The sequence below is a fragment of the Oncorhynchus gorbuscha genome, linkage group LG06 (assembly GCF_021184085.1).
Source record: "Oncorhynchus gorbuscha isolate QuinsamMale2020 ecotype Even-year linkage group LG06, OgorEven_v1.0, whole genome shotgun sequence".
In the NCBI taxonomy this organism is placed as follows: Eukaryota; Metazoa; Chordata; class Actinopteri; order Salmoniformes; family Salmonidae; genus Oncorhynchus; species Oncorhynchus gorbuscha.
Genome location: NC_060178.1, coordinates 34,424,956 through 34,445,187, shown reverse-complemented (window position 1 = coordinate 34,445,187; position 20,232 = coordinate 34,424,956). Strand labels below are relative to the sequence as shown.

At 41.0% G+C, this 20,232-nt stretch overlaps 1 protein-coding gene across 1 annotated transcript in view; it reads left to right on the top strand.

The window, feature by feature from the left end:
* LOC124037889 (BMP/retinoic acid-inducible neural-specific protein 3-like) overlaps nucleotides 1-20,232 on the top strand; it is a 96,217-nt gene that overhangs the window by 34,056 nt on the left and 41,929 nt on the right. The window contains exons 4-5 of the mRNA XM_046353086.1: nucleotides 13,089-13,279; nucleotides 13,479-13,663. Of these exons, the coding sequence (XP_046209042.1) occupies nucleotides 13,089-13,279; nucleotides 13,479-13,663 (376 nt within the window). The remainder of the gene's footprint in view (nucleotides 1-13,088; nucleotides 13,280-13,478; nucleotides 13,664-20,232) is intronic.

Genomic DNA, 20,232 nt, shown 5'->3' with positions numbered 1-20,232 from the left:
AATATTAACATCAGAAGCCTCATCCCTAAGTTTGTTTTACTCACTGCTTTAGCACACTCCGTCAACCCTGAAGTCCTTGCCGTGTCTGAATCCTGGCTTAGAAAGGCCACCACAAATTCTGAGATTTCCATACCCAAGTACAACATTTTCCATCAAGATAGAACTGCCAAAGGGGGAGGAGTTGCAATCTACTGTCATACCTTCCAGGTCTATGCCCAAACAGTTCGAGCTTCTAATTTTAAAAAATGTATCTCTCCAGAAACAAGTCTCTCACTGTTTCCGCCTGCTGTAGACCCCCCTCAGCTTCCAGCTGTGCCCTGGACACCATACGTGAATTGATTGCCCCCCATCTATCTTCAGAGTTCATTCTGTTAGGTGACCTAACTTAACACCCCAGCAGTCCTACAATCTAAGCTAGATGCCCTCAATCTTACACAAATTATCAAGGAAACCACCAAGTAACACCCTAAATCCGTAAACATGGACACCCTCATAGATATTATCCTGACCAACTTGCCCTCCAAATACACCTCTGCTGTTTTCAATCAGGATCTCAGCGATCACTGCCATCTCAATGAGGGTGGTATGAGGGCCCGATGTCCACAGGTGGGGTTGTGCTTACAGCCCAACACCATGCAGGACGTTTTGCATTTGCCAGAGAACACCAAGATTGTCAAATTCGCCACTGGCGCCCTGTGCTCTTCACAGATGAAAGCAGGTTCACACTGAGCACATGTGACAGACATGACAGAGTCTGGAGACGCCGTGGAGAACGTTCTGCTGCCTGCAAAATCCTCCAGCATGACCGGTTTGGCGGTGGGTCAGTCATGGTGTGGGGTGGCATTTCTTTGGGGGGCCGCACAGCCCTCCATGTGCTCGCCAGAGGTAGCCTGACTGCCATTAGGTACCGAGAGGAGATCCTCAGACCCCTTGTGAGACCATATGCTGGTGTGGTTGGCCCTGGGTTCCTCCTAATGCAAGACAATGCTAGACCTCATGTGGCTGGAGTGTGTCAGCAGTTCCTGCAAGAGGAAGGCATTGATGCTATGGACTGGCCCGCCCGTTCCTCAGACCTGAATCCAATTGAGCACATCTGGGACATCATGTCTCGCTCCATCCACCAACGCGACGTTGCACCACAGACTGTCCAGGAGTTGGCGGATGCTTTAGTCCAGGTCTGGGAGTAGATCCCTCAGGAGACCATCCGCCACCTCATCAGGAGCATGCCCAGGCATTGTAGGGAGGTCATACAGGCACGTGGAGGCCACACACACTACTGAGCCTCATTTTGACTTGTTTAAAGGACATTACATCAAAGTTGGATCAGCCTGTAGTGTGGTTTTCCAAATTAATTTTGAGTGTGACTCCAAATCCAGACCTCCCATGGGTTGATAAATTTGATTTCCATTGATCATTTTTGTGTGATTTTGTTGTCAGCACATTCAACTATGTAAAGAAAAAAGTTATTTCCTTTATTTTTTTGAGCAGTGTATAACAACGCCATTTAGGGAGCTGTACATTCAGAAGGGTTCACAAATCAAAGCACTGCAGAGGTGTCTAAAATTGTATTCAAAGTTAAAACATACACTGAAGGCCATGTTGTAATGGGATAAATTTTGACGGATATGCATTTGGAAAGATCTCACTGATTCTGGTCAAAGAATCACAGGTGCATTTAATTGTTGGGGTGTATCAGTCTGTGTCACTTGTCGATCTGGGGGTTCATTTTATGCCAGATTATCTGATTAATTATGTGTGTGTTAATGAAGATAGTCTTAGTAATTATTAACCACTATCAGTTTATAAAGTGTTAGGTTTCTCTATTGTTTCCCTGCATCTCTCAGTGTGTTCACCTTAAACCAGTGGCATGGAGAGTCTTCAAGAAGCAATTAAACACCAATTGCTCGAGATGGAGACAGAGATGGTGAGATCTTTGTCAGAGCATCTGAGGGCAAGTGTTGGAGTCGAGAATATTAACGACCTTGAATATGTTCAGCCGGAGGACATAAAATACAATTTGACGCCAATATAGTGCCGGGAATTGCTTCAGTCCTTCAACCAAAGAGGTGAGATCTTGATTGATAAATGTAACAAATATATGTAACTGTTATGAAAAAAAGGTGCTATCTTGAACCTAAAATGGTTACTTGGCTGTCCCCATAAGATAACCCTTTGAAGATCCCTTTTTGATTCCAGGTACATGTATAACCCTTTTGGTTCCTCCCTTTCCACAGAGGGTTCTACATGGAACCCAAAGGGGTTCTGCTTGGAAGCAAAAAGGGTTCTCCTTTAGGGACAACCAAAGAACCCTTTTGGAACCCTTTTTTTCTAAGAGTGTACACACACACACACACACACACACACACACAATGTTAAAAAGGTTCTGTAAATAGTTTGTTTGTTTGCCCTCAAAATAAATGGTTTCTGATATGAGGTAGTGAGGCATATGCAATAAAAGGGATGGAAATGACAAAAATACAGAAATGTACAGAAATATTCAAATGTTTCTGTAAATTGTCTGTCCTCTTGTGATGATATGGAGTGCAGCGCATAGCCTAACAGAGTGTTTTTCTTTGTGCTTTTTTGAAAGAAAATAAAAATGGATAGGACACATTCTTTTCACCAAGTTATTGCTCTGCAACCACTTCAATACTCTTGATTGACAGTCACTTGACTCAAGCTCTCCTGAACAAGGGTAAGAGAATTGTCAACTTTCTTAAAAGCCAAAAGTTGAGAAGAGAGATCCAGTGCCTGCTGAATGAAATCGACGGTTACATAAAAGGCAATGACGATCTAACAGCCACTGCTGCCATTCTTTTGTTGATGACCCACTTCAAAGAGAAGGACGAATCTCTGTTCCTCTTGGTAGATGATAGAATACCAGGAGTCGGCCGCTGCAACCTTGGAGCTGATACAGAGGCAAGCATTGAACGTTCACTGATCCAGCACTTACATTTAGCATTTGTTAGTTACATTGCAATGATATTTCTTATTGTTATTTTTTCAATGCCTCAACTGATTTAATATGTTCTATGTTGGGTTATGCAGGTTCCTGATTCGAATAAACCCTGAAGGAACCAAATGCACAGCGAAAGCGGGAGTGAGCCGCAAGACCAGAAAGGTTGTTCAGAGGAAGCCATTGCCAATTGACCCACATGTTACACGCTTTCTCGCAGACCTGAAGGAGTTTGAGTGGAAAAACTCCAACTTGTAAGTAAACAAACACACACACCTGATGAACACAAACTTTATTTGTCATTTGTCATCTGCCTTTTTACCCAGCGAGTAATAGTAGTAGTATTGATAGTAGTAGTGATAGCAATAGTAGTAGTAGTGATAGTATTAGAGATAGTGATAGCAATCTCTCTTTATATTTCCATGTTTATCCTAGTTGACATATCAGACCTAAGGAGGATCAGAGTTTCAAAGATTGGGGTGATAATCTGAATGCCAACGAGACTTGTTTGCATCTCTCATTCTCTCATAAATCCTGCAATGCAGGTTGGGTCAGCAAATGATCTGCTTGCGCCATCCCGGAGCCTGTGTTGGCTTGCGGTAGGTAGCGTGCTTCTCTGGCTCCAGTCTAGCCCTGCTTGCTCCTCTCTATCCATCCTTCTCTCTCAACCCATTTCTCGCTCGATCTCTCTCTCAAAGACAGGCAGGCAAGCAGTTGTTGTTATAGTTTTTTTGTACAAAATTCTCCCCCTACAACTGTTGTTTTCCTATTTTTCATTGATCTGTTTAAATTTTTTTAATTTTATAATCCTGTATTTACAAGAATGACCTATTCTGATGTCTTGGTTTATGTTTGGTAAAGTACATTATTGGCCAGTATTTGTCAAGGTTGATATCACTGTATCTCTCTCTGTCTCTGTCTCTCTCTCTCTCTCTCTCCCCTACTATCTGGAGTAGTGTTGCTCTTGTCAAATGTAGTTGTTTGTGGATAAACCGCAATTCATGTCATGAATTTGAATAAATATATATATTTCTACACGTATTGTTTTTTTGTTTTTTTACAATATTACATTTCAGGGAGCTGTCTTAATTAAAAGACAACCTGCAATGCTGCTTAGTACTGTAAAATAATTGTATATTACTGTAGGTATTTCCTTGTAAATGTACAGCATTATACTGGCACCACAGTTGCCAGTTTAATACTGTAATTTTGCTTTACAGCAGTGATGCTGTAATATAGTTTACAGCATGATTTTCCTTGCTGTAAAACCTATTACAGCATCCCCGCTGTAAATTTATAGCATGGATGCAGTAATATGCTATGTTACCTCATCCCTAGGTGTAAAATAATAAATAATCCAGGAGGGTTTCCAAATAAAAATAATCCAGGGCTTCCAAATAAAAGTGTCAATGTATGCAATGTATGTAAGACTTTCAAATTTCCTCTTAAGTCTGCAAACTGGATCCCTGCATAGTCTCATTGAAGATGTCGATCACTTCTCCAGCCTCTCTGGACTGTACCATATTACGTATTGGATTGTTAACTGACATAACTTTTACAATACCCCTTGTTCATGAACACATTATTCCATTTCTGTTAGTCACATGTCTGTGGAACTTGTTCAGTTTATGTTTCAGTTGTTGAATCTTCTTATGTTCATACAAATATTTACACATGTTTAGTTTTCTGAAAATTAACGTAGTTGACAGTGAGAGGACATTTCTTTTTTTGCTGAGTTTATGTTGTGGTCACTACATCCGATGGATCTCGATACTGCTGTAAAGCACATTTCTGTAGCATTAGTAGTGATCTGTCATGACTGGCTTGTTCGGGTCAGGTTACCGTGGACCACACTCCTACGAGACATATCTCACACCTACCAGATGGGGGAGATCGAGAAGTATGGAGGTGGGTGGTTTTATGACACCTCACCCCTATTGTAAATCTTAAGGCAGCAGACAAAAGCCTTTGTCCTCTCAGTTTGGAGGAATGGAATGCATGATGGGCTTATGGAGAACATACATCAGAACATTAACATGCAATAAATGGACTTAGGGACAATATGTTTCGTCAGCCAAAATGGTAGTAATGACGGTAGATGGAATATGAAAATGAATATGAAAATGAATATGTTATTCAAATTTAAATGACAATATTATAACAAAAAATTGTAACTTGACGAGTTTTCACATTATGTACCTGAAGTTTTTGTGAGGAAAATGTCCAGATCAAAGATAATGTTTTCATAAAGATGAAATGTGAAGTTAGTTGTCTAAATTGGATCTGAGTAAAATCCAGACCTTGCCTCGTAACTAGAGAGAACTTGCCTTAAAACCTCTTAGAGCTACCCCCCTACTTTTAAAAATTTCCACCTGAAGACATACACAAATCTAACTGCCTGTAGCTCTGGCCCAGAAGCAAGGATATGCATGTTCTTGGTACCATTTGAAAGAAAACCCTCTGAAGTTTGTGTAAATGTGAATTGAATGTAGGAGAATATAACACAATAGATCTGGTTTAGATAATACATTGAAAAAAACATGCATTTTTTATTTTTATTGTTGTATCATCTTTAAATTGAACAAGATAAAACAAACATTCAGATAGGATGATGGGGACAATTTCAGTAAAACATATAAGAGGGCAGCAGTACTTGTGCAAAGTTTCAGAGTGATAACTTCCAAAATGTTCATAGATGACCAGCAGGGTCAAATAATAATAATCACAGTAGTTGTAAAGGATGCAACAGGACAGCACCTCTAGAGTAAATATGAACAGTTTAGGGTTCCATAGCCAGAACAGTTGAAACTGGAAGAGCAGCAAGGCCAGGTGGACTGGGGACAGCAAGGAGTCATCATCTCTCCGAGAGAGAGAAAGAGAGAATTAGAGAGAGCATACTTAAATTCACACAGAACACCGGATAAGACAGAAGAAGTACTCCAGATATAACAAATTCACTCTAGCCCCCCGAAAATCTACCACAGCATAAATACTGGAGGCTGAGACAGGAGGGGTCAGTAGACACTGTGGCCCCATCCGACGAGACCCCCGGAGAGGGCCAAACAGCAAGGATATAACCCCACCCACTTTGCCAAAGCTCTACACAATATTGTGCTGCTGATGCCAGGTGCCATAGCAGTCTCTTTCTGCTGTAAAGCAGAGGGTCACCAAGCATGTGGCGCAGGTGATGGGGGACTTCATTTTGCAAAGGACACAGCGACGCCTCCATGCTGTGCCCTTTTGGCCCTGAGGCACATCCATGCCTGCAGAAATAAATTTGGGCAGATGAACACCACTTGTGGCAGGAGCTGGATGAACCAGCTTCAGTGGGGGATGGACACCTTGGCCCTGGGGGCTGCCATTCGGAGTCAGTGTCTCTTTGAAAGAGAATGTTCAGTTAGAATAGTTTCACATATGAGCCCTGTATCAACAGATATATATAGAGTACAGGGAACATAAGGTTGAATATATTATTATAGACCTGCTAGATCTACTGTCTCTGTTATAGTATGACATTTCAGCAAGATCTACTGTATTTATTGTATTACAACAGACCAGCTGTATCTACTGTCTCCATTTCACTTTGGCCATTGTTGTGGGCCTGCCCTCCTCTCAACAGCCTCAAATAGGCTATTTCATGTGGGTTGGTGTGGGGCGGCAGACACACGCATCTCACGTTTCATTAGATTACATTTTTATATATTGCACCTGCAAATTAGATTGCTCAGATGTGTGAGTGCCTTTTTGAATTGTATATATTGCTTCTGAAAAAAAAATCACAAATAATATTTTATATTATTAATTTCAAACAAGGGCATTAGCATGCGAATAACTAATCAGTCCAAAACGATGTCCTCTCCGTTCAAATAAATATTCCTCCACTTGGGAATCCCTAAATGAACCTGAACCAGGTTGCAGGCACTTGTTACAGTTTGAAGCTTTTTCGTGAGTGGACAGCTTGATGAAAGCCAGTCTATATTGAAATCACCCAGAAAATATACCTCCCTGTTAATACGACATACATCATCAAGCATTTCACACATATTAATTAGATGATGACTGTTAGCACTTGGTGGTCTATAGGAGCTTCCATAAGAATGGGCTTTAGGTGAGGCACATTAACCTGTGGCCATATCACTTAAACAGTATTTAACATGAAATCTTCTCTAAGTTTTACAGGAATCTGGTTCTGAATATAGACTGACACAGTCCCCATCGGCATTTTTTCTTTTCTGTAAATGTTATGACCATGTTTTGCTACCACTGTATAATCAAAGGTATTATCTAAGTGAGTTTCAGAGATAGTCAGAATATGAATGTAATCTGTTTCAAGGAGTTTATTGATTTCATGAACCTTGTTTCTTAGGCTACATTTGTTTACGTGGGCTATTTTTTTTTCTGGGATACTGCTTAGTTTAAAAAAAAACTTTACTGGGAAGCTTATCAGAAGTAGACATGCCAATGCTATTTATCTTTGAGCTGATATTGCAGGGTAAGCTGCACACAGTGGACTTCCTACTAGGTCACACAGCCGCAGTTCTAACAGTATAACTATGGTTCATAGGCACATGATTACTGCATACAATAGCTGTAGGACCAACAGAGGCATTCAGGGAAGTTAGAGGGACATAAATTAAGTTATTTACATTCTGTCTGCCAACACCCCTGGGGCAATGTACATTTTCAGTAGCAGAGACACAATGGTAGGGCTTATCTGAGCTGGGCTTGGGTCATTGATAAGTCAATGTCTCAACGTAGCCTTGAAGTGCGTGGACAGTAGTCCAGGAGCCAAGATGATTTGGATGGACTTCGTCATTCAACTTTTATTTACAAAAGGTGTCAAAATTATCTGTAAAAATGATTCCAAAAGAGCTACAGTAATGTTTTAGCCAGGTGTGTTTTGCAAGTAGCTTGCTGAATCTTTCACATTTGCAGCCCAACAATAATTAGCCACTTTTTGGAATCTTTCAGTGCTGGAATTGGTTCTTTAAACTACATTTTCAGACTTTACTGAGCTGTCCTAATGCTGTTTGACTCCACATGGACTACTACAGCATCAGCTCCCGGCAACTATCGTAGAACGGTCGGAAACAGCCTCGGAACGGATGGAAACAGTCTTTCAAATTGGTGTTTAATGTCCTTTTGATGTTGTTGGGGGCATGTTCACTCATGGGATGATTGATTCCATTGGGATCATAGCTGTTAACCATTCCCATACTTCTCTCTTTCATCTCTGTATCCCACTTTAGTCTCTATCTCTCTTTTGTCTCTCTTGCGTCTCACTCTCTTTCATCACTCTCCGTTGCTCACTTTCATGCTCACTTTTCATCTCTCTCTTCTTCGTCTCTCTCTTTCATCTCTCTTTCTCTTTCGTATCTCTCTCTTTCGTCTCTCTAGTCTCTCTTTTGTCTTTCTCTTTTGTAAGTGTTTGTAAGGGTAAGTTCTTTTGATGTTGTTGGTATCATGTTCACTCATGGGATCATTGCTTTTGTTATTATCAAAGCTGTTATCCATTCCAATACTCCATCACTCTTTCGTCTCTCTCCAGCTCCTTCATCTCTGTCCCTCTCTCTCATGTCTTTCATCTCTGTATCCCTTGTCTCTCTTTGTCTCTCTCTCTTTCAATTCTCCATCTCTCGTCTCCCTCGCTCTTTCATTTCTGTTACTCTCATCTCTCTCTTTCCTCTCTCCCTCTCTCGTCGCTCTCTCTCTCTCGTCTCCCACTCTCTCATTTCGCTCTCTCTCGTCACTCTCTTTCATCTCTTTTCTCTTTAGTGTTTCTGTCTTTCGTGTCTCTCTCATCCCTCTCTTTCGTCTCTTTCTGGCGTCTCTCTCTGTCGTTGCTTTCCTCTCTCTCCTCACTATCTTTTGTCTCTCTCTCTTTTGTCTCTCTCTCTTGCTTTTGTATTGATCTCTCTCATATCTCTCCCTTTTGTCTCTCTCTCCCTTTTCATCTCTTCATCTCATCTCTTTCTCTCTTTTGGCTCTTTACTTTGACTTCAGGTATGACGACTTTGAAGTCTTTGCAAGCAAAAGGATCTTTCTTCCTGATCTGAAAATGGTCAACTATTCTTCTGTTGCTGATTCCACGTTGTGCACGTTGAACATTCAGAGGGATCATTGTCAAATAATATTGAACACAGAGCACAGTAGTAGTAAAATAATATCTTCAACTTGTAAAAGAGCACAGATTGTACAGTATAAGCTCTACTGTGTGAGAGAGGGAGAGAGTTTGTGTCCTAAGATCCCTGTAGCTGGTTCCTCCACTCTGATTTCACATTTCCCCAGCACTACTTATCAATACATTTGAAAACAAGTAATAAGATAAGCTTAATTTGAAAGAAAAGTAGTTGAATATTGGAATGTTTTTCAAAATACAATTTGTAAAGTATTGGCATGTATTTACGATTACTTCAAATATATATCGTTGGAAATATTTTAAAGAAAGTATTTTCAAATAAATATTCGCTCACATACTGCCAGGGGCAAGTGGTGGAATTGCCCAGCTAACCCACCAGTATGTGTGTGTGTGTGTCCTTGCTAACCTGCAGCGGAATCCATAACTGTCCATCAGAAATCCCCAGAAGCTTTGTGTCGATTACGGTTAAGCTCTCCTCCACTCCCTCGCTCATTTATTCCCTTGTTCCCTCTCCCTCCCTCCCTTTCTCCCCCTCAGCTTAGTGGAAGGAGTACCATTAATGGCCCCTCGTTATAGAGAAATCCGTCATGAAACAGGTCCTAATGAACTGATTCCCGTTGGCTACTTTATTTTTTCACTTGTTTTTTCCTCTGTGGAAATTCTCATTGGTGAGATTTTGATTGACAGTTAGCACGGACTCCTGGGGGTGTTCTCTCCAGAAATAAATTTGTGTTGCTGTGTGTGCGCGAGTGTACATACGTGCATATCTGCTTGTTGTAAATTCCACAACAGAACACCCAGTGTAATGGCATCACATCAGCATGCGTCTCTACACAGCACATATGAGATCAGAATTTTTACACTCACAGTGTTTTAATATTGCAGTTTGTAAAGCTTTATTTGCATATTTTCCATTATGCCTTTCAAGTGAATGTGAGGGATACCCACCCATGACTGTGTTTGTAAGTGACAGAAACATGGTTGTTGCATTCAATACATTCTATTCCTGAAGTGTTTACCAAGTGACTTCCTAAGTGAATGTGTTTGAAGTAAAAGTAAACCCTTATGACGATATAGTATATTCTGAAAGTATTCAGACCCCTTCACTTTTCCCACATTTTGTACATTATAGCCTTATTCTAAAATGTATTAAAAATGTTTTCCTTATCAATCTACATACAATACCCCATAATGAGAAAGCATAAACATGATTTTAGATATTTCTGAAAATGTATTCCCAATAAAATCAGAATCACCTTATTTACATAAGTATTCAGACCCTTTGCTATGAGACTCTAAATTGAGCTCAGGTGCAACCTGTTTCCATTGATCATCCTTGAGATGTTTCTAAAACTTGGGGTAAATCTAATTGATTGGGCATGATATGGAAAGGCACACACCTGTCTATGTAAGGTTCCACAGTTGTCAGAGCAAAAACCAAGCCATGAGGTTGAAGGAATTGTCCGTAGAGTTGCACTTCTTCCCTCTTATGGGTCTCAGTCACCTGTGGTCCAGAGAGGGGAGAAGTCAAACTTGTCTATCACATGTCCCTGATGCTATACAGAATATCAGATAGAGAGGAGGACAGGAGGAAACATTGTCTTCATATGTGAATGTGTCTTTACCTATTTTAAACCATGTGAAGGGATGGCGTGATTAATGGGGAACCAATTACTTGTGTCCACCATGTTTGTGTGCCAGTCACTCCCTCCTTTGGCCTTGGGGAAGGTAAGGTGTGACAAGATGTGTTGGGTAGTGTCTGGAACAATTGTACGTCATCTCTGATGTACAATTGTACGTCATCCTATACCTAGTGAATAACCCAGAGACTCACTCCCCTCGGGACTTTACATTTGATTTATGCCATAGAATGAGTTGGTGTCTCTGTACTGTGAAGTACAAGGGACGAGATCAGAGCTGTGTCTTAGGGGCCAAACTCTGTACAATAAGAACAGTCTTCATAACAAATGCAATCTGGCTGGGGGACACTCCTTTCTCATATATCAAGTCTCACCATTTGACCCATTCCATGCATCTGTTGTTTGTCATGTAGACCAAGATGGTGTATCTTTAATATAAAATCGATGTTTTATTATTTGTATCGGAGCTGCTCGCCACAACACTTGGGAGTGTTGAGTCGACTAGCCTCAATATTGTGGAAGCAAATTGCTCTATGCTCCCCTATTAATAAGGTTTGAATAATGTAATATCCTGATTGGTGATTGACCTTGTCTCTCCTCATTATTGATTAGAATTTCCACGACAATATACAATCCATGTCTCAATTGTCTCAATTCTTCTTTAACCTGTCTCCTCCCCATCATATACTCTGATTGAAGTGGATTTAACATGTGACATCAATATGAGATCATAACTTTCACCTGGTCAGTCTATGTCATGGGAGGAACTGTTATTAATGTTTTGTATACTCTGTACATTTCATAATGACTTTAGTTATGGCCTAGTTATCCTCAACATTGTGGTCTGAAACTCTTGGCTCTTGGGCCACATCAGACCTCCAAGTCACAATAATATGGTTTGTGAAGTGATTAGTAATTCCTATCGGAATCCAGCCAGAGTAAGGATATCCAACAATTTGACTATTTTATCACCCACAACCTGTATTCAAAATGACTGCTATTGTGAAGGACTTGACAAAAAAGACTACCTAAACCATCTAAATTGTAACAACCATCTCAGTAACAGGTGCAATTACAGATTGGATTAGTTTAGTTCAAATAATCAATCAATGTTTATGCAGAAACACAAATATTACAATACATTTCTATAAATCAACCTGCAACAAAGCATTCTGGGAAAATGTGAACAAGGCCCCTTCCACGTCTTTTTTACTCAGAGTTAATGGAAATTAAGTCAACACAGTTGAGTAACAACACCACACAGTGTTGATTCCAAAGTGATTAATTTAACACTTCGTGTATTCACCACATGTGGTGTCAATTGCAATCCCACTGGTGTTAAAGCTGCAATATGTAACTTTTTGGGCGACCTGACCAAATTCACATAGAAATGTGAGGTATAAATATAGTATCCTTGCTGTGGTGGAACACTCATAACATGGACTGCTTATAATGGAATAATACACCTCAGCAGCACTCATGTCGGACAGTTTTACAATTCTGCTTTCTTCTTTCCATAACAGGCTTGACCACTAAACCCTGGTTATTATGGGCTATTTGAGCCACATGGTAATCTAGACTGTTGGAACCCTGCTCTGCCAGCATGGATATCAAGACATTTTATACTCATCAGAGGGTCTTAGCCTCTACAGAGGACCCTTGAGAGCAGCTCATCAGCACAGTGTGTGTGTGTTTGTGTGCTTGCGCCCTTTGAGCAGAATGTCTTCCCCAGTGATTACAAACCAGTCCAGCCGCAGGGCATCACAAGTTACTCTACACAACCGAGATTGCACCATTGTGTAAAAAGTGTTGGGGAAGGACAGTGTTTTCACGATAGGCACAGAGTAATTATCAGAACACATTGAAAACAGCATGGTACCATTCATCTTTTAGGAAATGGCACATAAAGATCCAAATGCCACCGGAGTTGCTGTGCAGACATGATATTTTCCACCCACCATGGCCTGAATATGAATATGAGTCTTCTAATGCAGCCCAAGCTGTGTCGTTCTGTCCACTCTGCAATTGGAACACTATAATCCTACGTTGTATTCTTCTTTCAATACTCAGAGCACAGATAGACATTGGCCTCATTCTGGGGCGGTGCCAGGGCCTCTGCAGCCCTTTAGACGGTCCACTCTTCATTTTGGCAGAGGGCACTGGGGTTGTGGGCTGGGTCTGGCTGTAACATGCTCTAGAGCCCTTTTTCTCTCTCTTCACTATGACTATGATAGAGGGTGTTTGCTAATGGAGTGTGCCCTGCCAGTGTGTGTGTGTGTGTGTGTGTGTGCATCCCTGCCTGTGAGCTTGTTTGTGTGTGTGTGCGTACTAATGTTTGTGTGTGACATTGCAGGGAGTTTGGCCGCTGGAAGGTGAACAGCCTGGCTCTAGAGAGACAGGATAACAATGGTCTGGCTCTGCCTCTGGACCCCGAGTTCCTTCAGACCATAAGGCACCTGGGCAGACGGCCCAGCCTCAGCTCTATCACAGACAGCATCATCAGGAAGTACGGAACACACTTTCTACTCTCAGCCACCCTGGGGGGTAAGAATAATAAACCTTTTATTTATTGGTGGAATGATTGGAAGGCCTATTTCTTTCCACTCAATCTTTATGCTGCTGATTCTCAGGTTCAGAAACACATTCTCTCTGTGCTGTATAGGTGTCGTGTTGGATGTGGACTATTCCCGACCCAGTTCTCAGTGCATATTCTGCGCCGTTCTGTGCCCTTGTTTGTGTTTAGGGGAGGAGTCGTTAATGATCTTTGTGGACAAGCGGAGGTTGAGTAGGACAGTGGAGGCAAGCGAGGCCAACGGTACGGCCGTGACTCTGGAGGCACTCCACCAGCTGGCTGCATCCTACTTCATCGACAGGGAAGGCACCTTGCGCAAGCTACACCACATCCAAATAGCATCCACAGCCATCAAGGTAACCATACAATGGTTAGAATAAACCTAGCAGTTTTGCTTTGTAGTTCCATCTGTGATGTGTGCTGTAGTTGTGTCTGTTGGCGCCAGGATGAAAGTTTCATAAATAGCAGGATGTGTGTTTGATTTAAATATCATCAATTCATTCCGTCTTTCATTCCCAGAGCTCTCTAGGTGGGACCATCATTATTACTGAATAATGAGTCTGATCGGCTGAGGTTGCCCTTTGCACAGCAGGACGTTTGGCAGTTTCCATGTAAGCCTGTGGTATATTTACATGTACCTGTGACAATGACAGGATTATCAATGAGGAATTTCCCTAGCACAGGCACCTTGTATTAGAGCGATGTTTCCCAAATGGTAGTTTTGGACCAGCTGGTAAGCCATCCCAGCTAATTTAAGTTTCTTTAAGTAATTGTATAAAACTACACTGCTGGACTGTTTTGCTCATAATGAGGCTTTGGGAACCACTGTGATGGTCGTCCCTAACAAAATTATACAGCTGGGTGTTGATTCCTAACATTATCTGAGATTAATTAAAAACTCACTTGCTGTTCTGTAACCGTCCTTCCATTTTTCATTGACTCATCCCAGTGCTATCCCATCATGGGAAACCACAGACAGATAAGGCATAGTCATTAAATTGGCAAAAGGACACACCATGGCTGCGTTGGAAGTGTCCTCGTGGACAAAGTGTTGCTAAAATCCTCTGATTAAGATGAATGGAGCAGAAGTTCTCGGGAGTTGCATTTGTTGGGAGGCAGTTTCAGGTGACTGATGTGAAATATTCACAGCATCAGCAGGCTTTAATTCAGGCCATGGATTTCTACCTCACTAATATGAAGATGGATGGCAAGACAAAAGCTTCTCAGAGAGAGCACCGGACAATGGCTTTTAGAGATTTTCAAGAGGAGAAAACCCTGTAGCTACTCAATTTAATTTAATTGCACCTTTATTTAACCAGGTAGGCTTAGTTGAGAACAAGTTCTCATTTATAACTGCAACCTGGCCAAGATAAAGCAAAACAGTGCGACAAAAACAACAACACAGAGTTCCACATGGGATAAACAAATGTACAGTCAGTAACAAAATAGAAAAGTCTATGTACAGTGTGTGCAAACATAGTAAGATTAAGGAGGTAAGGCAACAAATAGGCCATAGAGGCAAAATAATTACAATTTAGCATTAACAATGGAGTGATAGATGTGCAGATGGTGACGTGCAAGTAGAGATGCGGGGGTGCAAAAGAACAACAAAAGAATAACAACATGGGGATGAGGTAGGTGGGTGTGCTACTTACAGAGGGGCTGTGTATAGGTACAATGACCGGTAAGCTGCTCTGACAGCTGATGTTTAAAGTTAGAGAGGGAGATATGTCTCCAACTTCAGCGATTTTTACAATTTGTTCCAGTCAATGGCAGCAGAGAACTGGAAGGAAAGGCGGCCAAATTAGGTGTTGGCTTTGGGATTGACCAGTGAAATATACCTGGAGCATGTGCTACGAGTGGGTGTTGCTATGGTGACCAGTGAGCTGAGATAAGGCAGGGCTTTACCTAGATGACCTGGAGCCAGTGGGTTTGGCGACGAATATGTAGCGAGGGCCAGTCAACAAGGGCATACAGGTCGCAGTGGTCGGTAGTATATGGGGCGTAGGTGACAAAACAGATGGTACTGTAATAGACTAAATCCAATTTGCTGAGTAAAGTGTTAGATGCTGTTTTGTAAATGACATCGCTGAAGTCAAGGATCGGTAGGATAGTCAGTTTTATGAGGGTACGTTTGGCAGAATGAGTGAAGGAGTCTTTGTTGCCAAATAGGAAGCCGATTCTAAATTAAATTTTGAATTGGAGATGCTTAATGTGAGTCTGGAGGAGAGTTTACAGTCTAACCAGACACCTAGGTATTTGTAGTTGTCCACATATTCTATTCTAAGTCAGAACCGTCCAGAGTAGTGATGCTAGTCGGGTGGGCGGGTGCGGGCAGCAATCGGTTGAAGGACATGCATTTAGTTTTACTTGCATTTAAAAGCAGTTGGAGGCCACCGAAGGAGTGTTGTATGGTATTGAAGCTCGTTTGTAGGTTTGTTAACACAGTGTCCAAAGAAGGGCTAGATGTATACAGACACAGAATGGTGATTCATAGAATCACCAGCAGCAAGAGTGACGTCATTGATATATACAGAGAAAATAGTCAGCCCAAGAATTCAACCCTGTGGCACCCCCATAGAGACTGCCAGAGGTCTGGACAACAGGCCCTCCGATTTGACACACTGAACTCTATCTGAGAAGTAGTTGGTGAACCAGGCTAGGCAGTCATTTGATAAACTAAGGCTATTAAGTCTGCCGAAAAGAATGCAGTGATTGACAGAGTTGAAGGCCTTGGCCAGGTCGATGAAGATGGCTGCACAGTACTGTCTTTTATCGATGGCGGTTATGATATCGTTTAGGACCTTGAGCGTGGCTGAGTTGCACCCATGACCAGCTCGGAAACCAGATTGCATAATGGAGAAGGTACGTTGGGATTTGAAATGGTCGGTAATCTGATAGTTAACTTGGCTTTCTAAGATTTTAGAAAGGCAGGGCAGGATAAATAGAGGTCTATAACAGTTTGGGTCTAGAGTGTCTCCCCATTCGAAGAGGGGGCTGACCGCGGCAGCTTTCCAATCTTTGGGGATCTCAGACGATACGAAAGAGAGGTTGAAGACTAGTCATTTTTTTAAATATTTTTTTTACATTTCTAGCACAGTTGTTCCGCTAGAAACATGTCAAACGAATTCCATTGTCTGAAGAAAAGCACTGGAACGAGAGCTAACTCCGTCTGGACCGCGCGTCACGAGTCTGACACTCTGCAAGACCCATGACTCAGTCACCTCCTTTATAGCAGAAGCCTAAAACAAGTTTCAAAGATGGTTGACATCTAGTGGAAGCCTTAGGAAGTGCAACTTGACCCCATAGATAGACACTGTGTATTTGGTAGGCCAAGCTTTGAAAAACTACAAAACTCAGATTTCTCACTTCCTGGTTGGATTTTTCTTAGGTTTTCACCTGCCATATGAGTTCTATATACTCACAGACATGACATCATTCAAACAGTTTTAGAAACTTCAGGGTGTTTTCTATCCAATACTAATAATAATATGCATATATTAGCATCTGGGACTGAGTAGGATGCAGTTTACTCGGGGCATGCATTTCATCCAAAAGTGAAAATGCTGCCCCCTATCCCAGGTTAATTAATTTAAAAAATATTTATATATTTGGACCCTCTAATAGGTGTTGCAACAAATAATTTTAGAAAGAGAGGGTCCAGATTGTCCAGCCCAGCTGATTTGTAGGGATATGAATTTTGCTGCTCTTTCAGAAAATCAGCTGTCTGGATTTGGGTGAAGGATAAAAAGGCTTGGGCACATTTCTGCGGGGGGTACAGAGCTGTTGGCCAGGGTAGGTGTAGCCAGGTGGCCGTAAGAAAAATGCTTACTGAAATTATCGTAGATTTATCAGTGGTGCCAGTGTTTCCTTGCCTCAGTGCAGTGGGCAGCTGGGAGCAGCTCTTATTCTCCAGTGTCCCAAAACTTTTTAGAAGTGTAACACGCCGGGTAAAAAAGAAAGGGAATGGGAAAATGAAATAGATGAGGAGGGGAAGTGGTGCCTCTACAATTATGCATGAGAGACGAATCATCGGTTCCATTTCAATAATTTCTTCGAGAGCTTGCCCCATTTGTCAGCCATTTTGGGTATGAGTTAAGGTGTCTCACGCTCTTCGTTCACGCTCTTCGGTATGAGTTAAGGTGTCTCATCGTTCTTTAACCTACCAGTGAGCAGGGAACACAAACAGGAAACACTAAAAGCACCAGGTGGACATAAATCAGGTGGTTTGATTTATAACTCTGGTCAATTTCGACTGAGGTTTATTGCAATTAGCTTGAAAAACAACTAGCCATCGATGTGAGAAAGGATCGAGGACTGTTTTTCACCCAATCTTCTGGTCTGCTAGGATGTGGTGTTTAGTCATTCATGTCCTGTTATGGTTCATTTGTATGAGAATTAAGATAACTTGTTATGGTTAACCATAAGGGGACTAGGGTTCCAATTTGGGAACACCCCCCCCCCACGTTCAGCTGGAAGGAGCGCATGGAACGCAAAAATATTCCTAAAAATATTTAACCTCCACACATTAACAAGTCCAATGGCTCAAATGAAAGATAAACACCTTGTTTATCTACCCAGCAAGTATGATTTCTAAAATATTTTACGGCGAAAACATAGCACATATTTATGTCAAACCACCACCGAAGACACAGCTAATTTGCATAGCCAAGTTGAAAAAAATATGCAATCAACAAACGCAGGATTAAAAGAAAAATAATGCACTAACCTTTTGAAATCTTCATCAGATGACAGTAATATAACATGTTACACAGTACATTTATGTTTTTTTCAATAATATGCTATATGTATCCATAAATCTCTGTTTACAATGATGCATCGTTCAAAAAATGCTACTCAAATGTCCTGAGAAATGACGATAGCTCCTGCAGATAACGTCAGCTAACAAGGAATACACATCATAAACTTTGACTAAATATGCATGTTCTACATATATATAGTTAGATACACTTCTTCTGAATGCAATCGCTGTGTTACATTTATTTTTAACGTTACAGGTTTCGTTCACTAGGCTATACTATGAGTCGGCGCTCAAAAAGTAGCATTATGGCTCCTCTATCTTGGAGTCCACAGAAACCCAAAGTACCACATAAATATTCCCTTACCTTTGCTGTTCTTCCATCAGAAGACCTGGAAGGAATTATACTTACCAAAAACAGCGTTTAGTTTTGCAGTCTCTGTCTTTCGGTTCTCAAACACGACACATTTCGGTTGAAATGTAGCCAAAAGTCAAGTGGATGCGCACCAAAACGTCGAACTTACATATTATATGTCGACTAAACTTGTCAAACTAAGTTCATAATCAAGCTTTAACATGTTATAAAGGTGTACAGCAATCGTGAGGACGAACAGAAACGCATGCATTGTATAATCGATCTTGGAAAAACAGACAGGACCGTTTTTATAATAATATATAATAATATAATAATAATAATAATATAATAAATAATAATAATAATAATAATATATGCAGAGCGTGCATGACAGTCAGTGACCTGTTTTTCGAACCCACTACCCTGGCGCGTGACCAGAAAGGTTTCGGCCCGCCAAACTCTCTGAGCTCGCGATTCTCACAATGAGAAGCCCCATTGACAGCAGACATCGCGCTGAAGACAAAGAGACTGTTCCCAGACCTGTAAGTGCTTGGGAAGGGTGGGGGCGATGACGTCAAAGTTGGGCCAACTTTTCTGATGACAAGAGAGAGTTTGGGAGAATGACTGCCCTGAGAGTTCTGCTTTACATACAGACATAATTTAAACGGTTTTAGAAGCTTTAGAGTGTTTTCTATTCAATAATATTTTTTATTTGCATATATTAGCAACTTTTGACAAAAAAAAATATGTTTACTATGGGCACGCAATTACTCCAGCGGGGGCAGTAAACAGCCCGCTTTGGAATGCAAGATAAATATAGTGAAAAATGAGAGTAGCAGCAGTTCAAGATGTAGAACGGATTTGATGGAAAAACTAGCTATTTCAATATGTAAATGATAGACACTAGTTTGCCAAGATAGTCAGAACACATCATCAAATACATAAAGAAAGGTATTATGATCATCAGACAAATTACTGTCATCACTGAATGATGGGACAACATTATTTACTTGAAGATTTATTATACTTTAAGATTTTGCTTGTTGGCTAGACTAGCTCAGACCAGGGATGCTACACTCCTCGGGGACAGATTGTAACATACCCCCCATCCCTAGCAAACACAGCTGATTAAACTAATTGCCTTCTAAACTGAAGATCATGATTAGTTGATTATTGGTGTCAGGTGTGTAAGTTGGTGCTGGGACAAAAGTGACACCAATCAGGACTCCGGGGACTGGGGTTGTCCACACCTGGCCAAGAGCATACTTAGCGGCAGATGGCAAAGAGATGGTCTGATTGGCCTGTCTGAATTTGTTAACGCTTGTGATTCAATTTCAGATAGAACCGTATAGAGCCAATGGGTTCAAATGGGTTTATGCAGATCAAATTTACTAGTTTTTCCTTTTTTTCACTTTACTTTTTCAAAAATCTAACTTCACAGACATATGAAGAACCATCTGAAGATATGTTACTGACCGATTTTTGACAGAAATGTCAGATAGAACCTTACAGTATTGTCGTGTCTTTACTATCATTGAATTGATTGTTTTTATCAAAGATTCTCTGTAATTAGTATTACGCGATCAAACTGATTAATCATGTAACTGTAATTAACTAGGATGTCGGGGCACCAAGGAAAATATTCAGATTACAAAGTTATCATTTCCTAAAATAACTTTTCAGATATTTTCATATCTAATCCATAGTCTTCTGATTAATGAATTATTTACTTTACCTGACGTTAGTCTCATTCCAAACGTCGTAAATTGTTGTTTATCTGCACGAACCCAGTCATTTAAATCATTTATTTA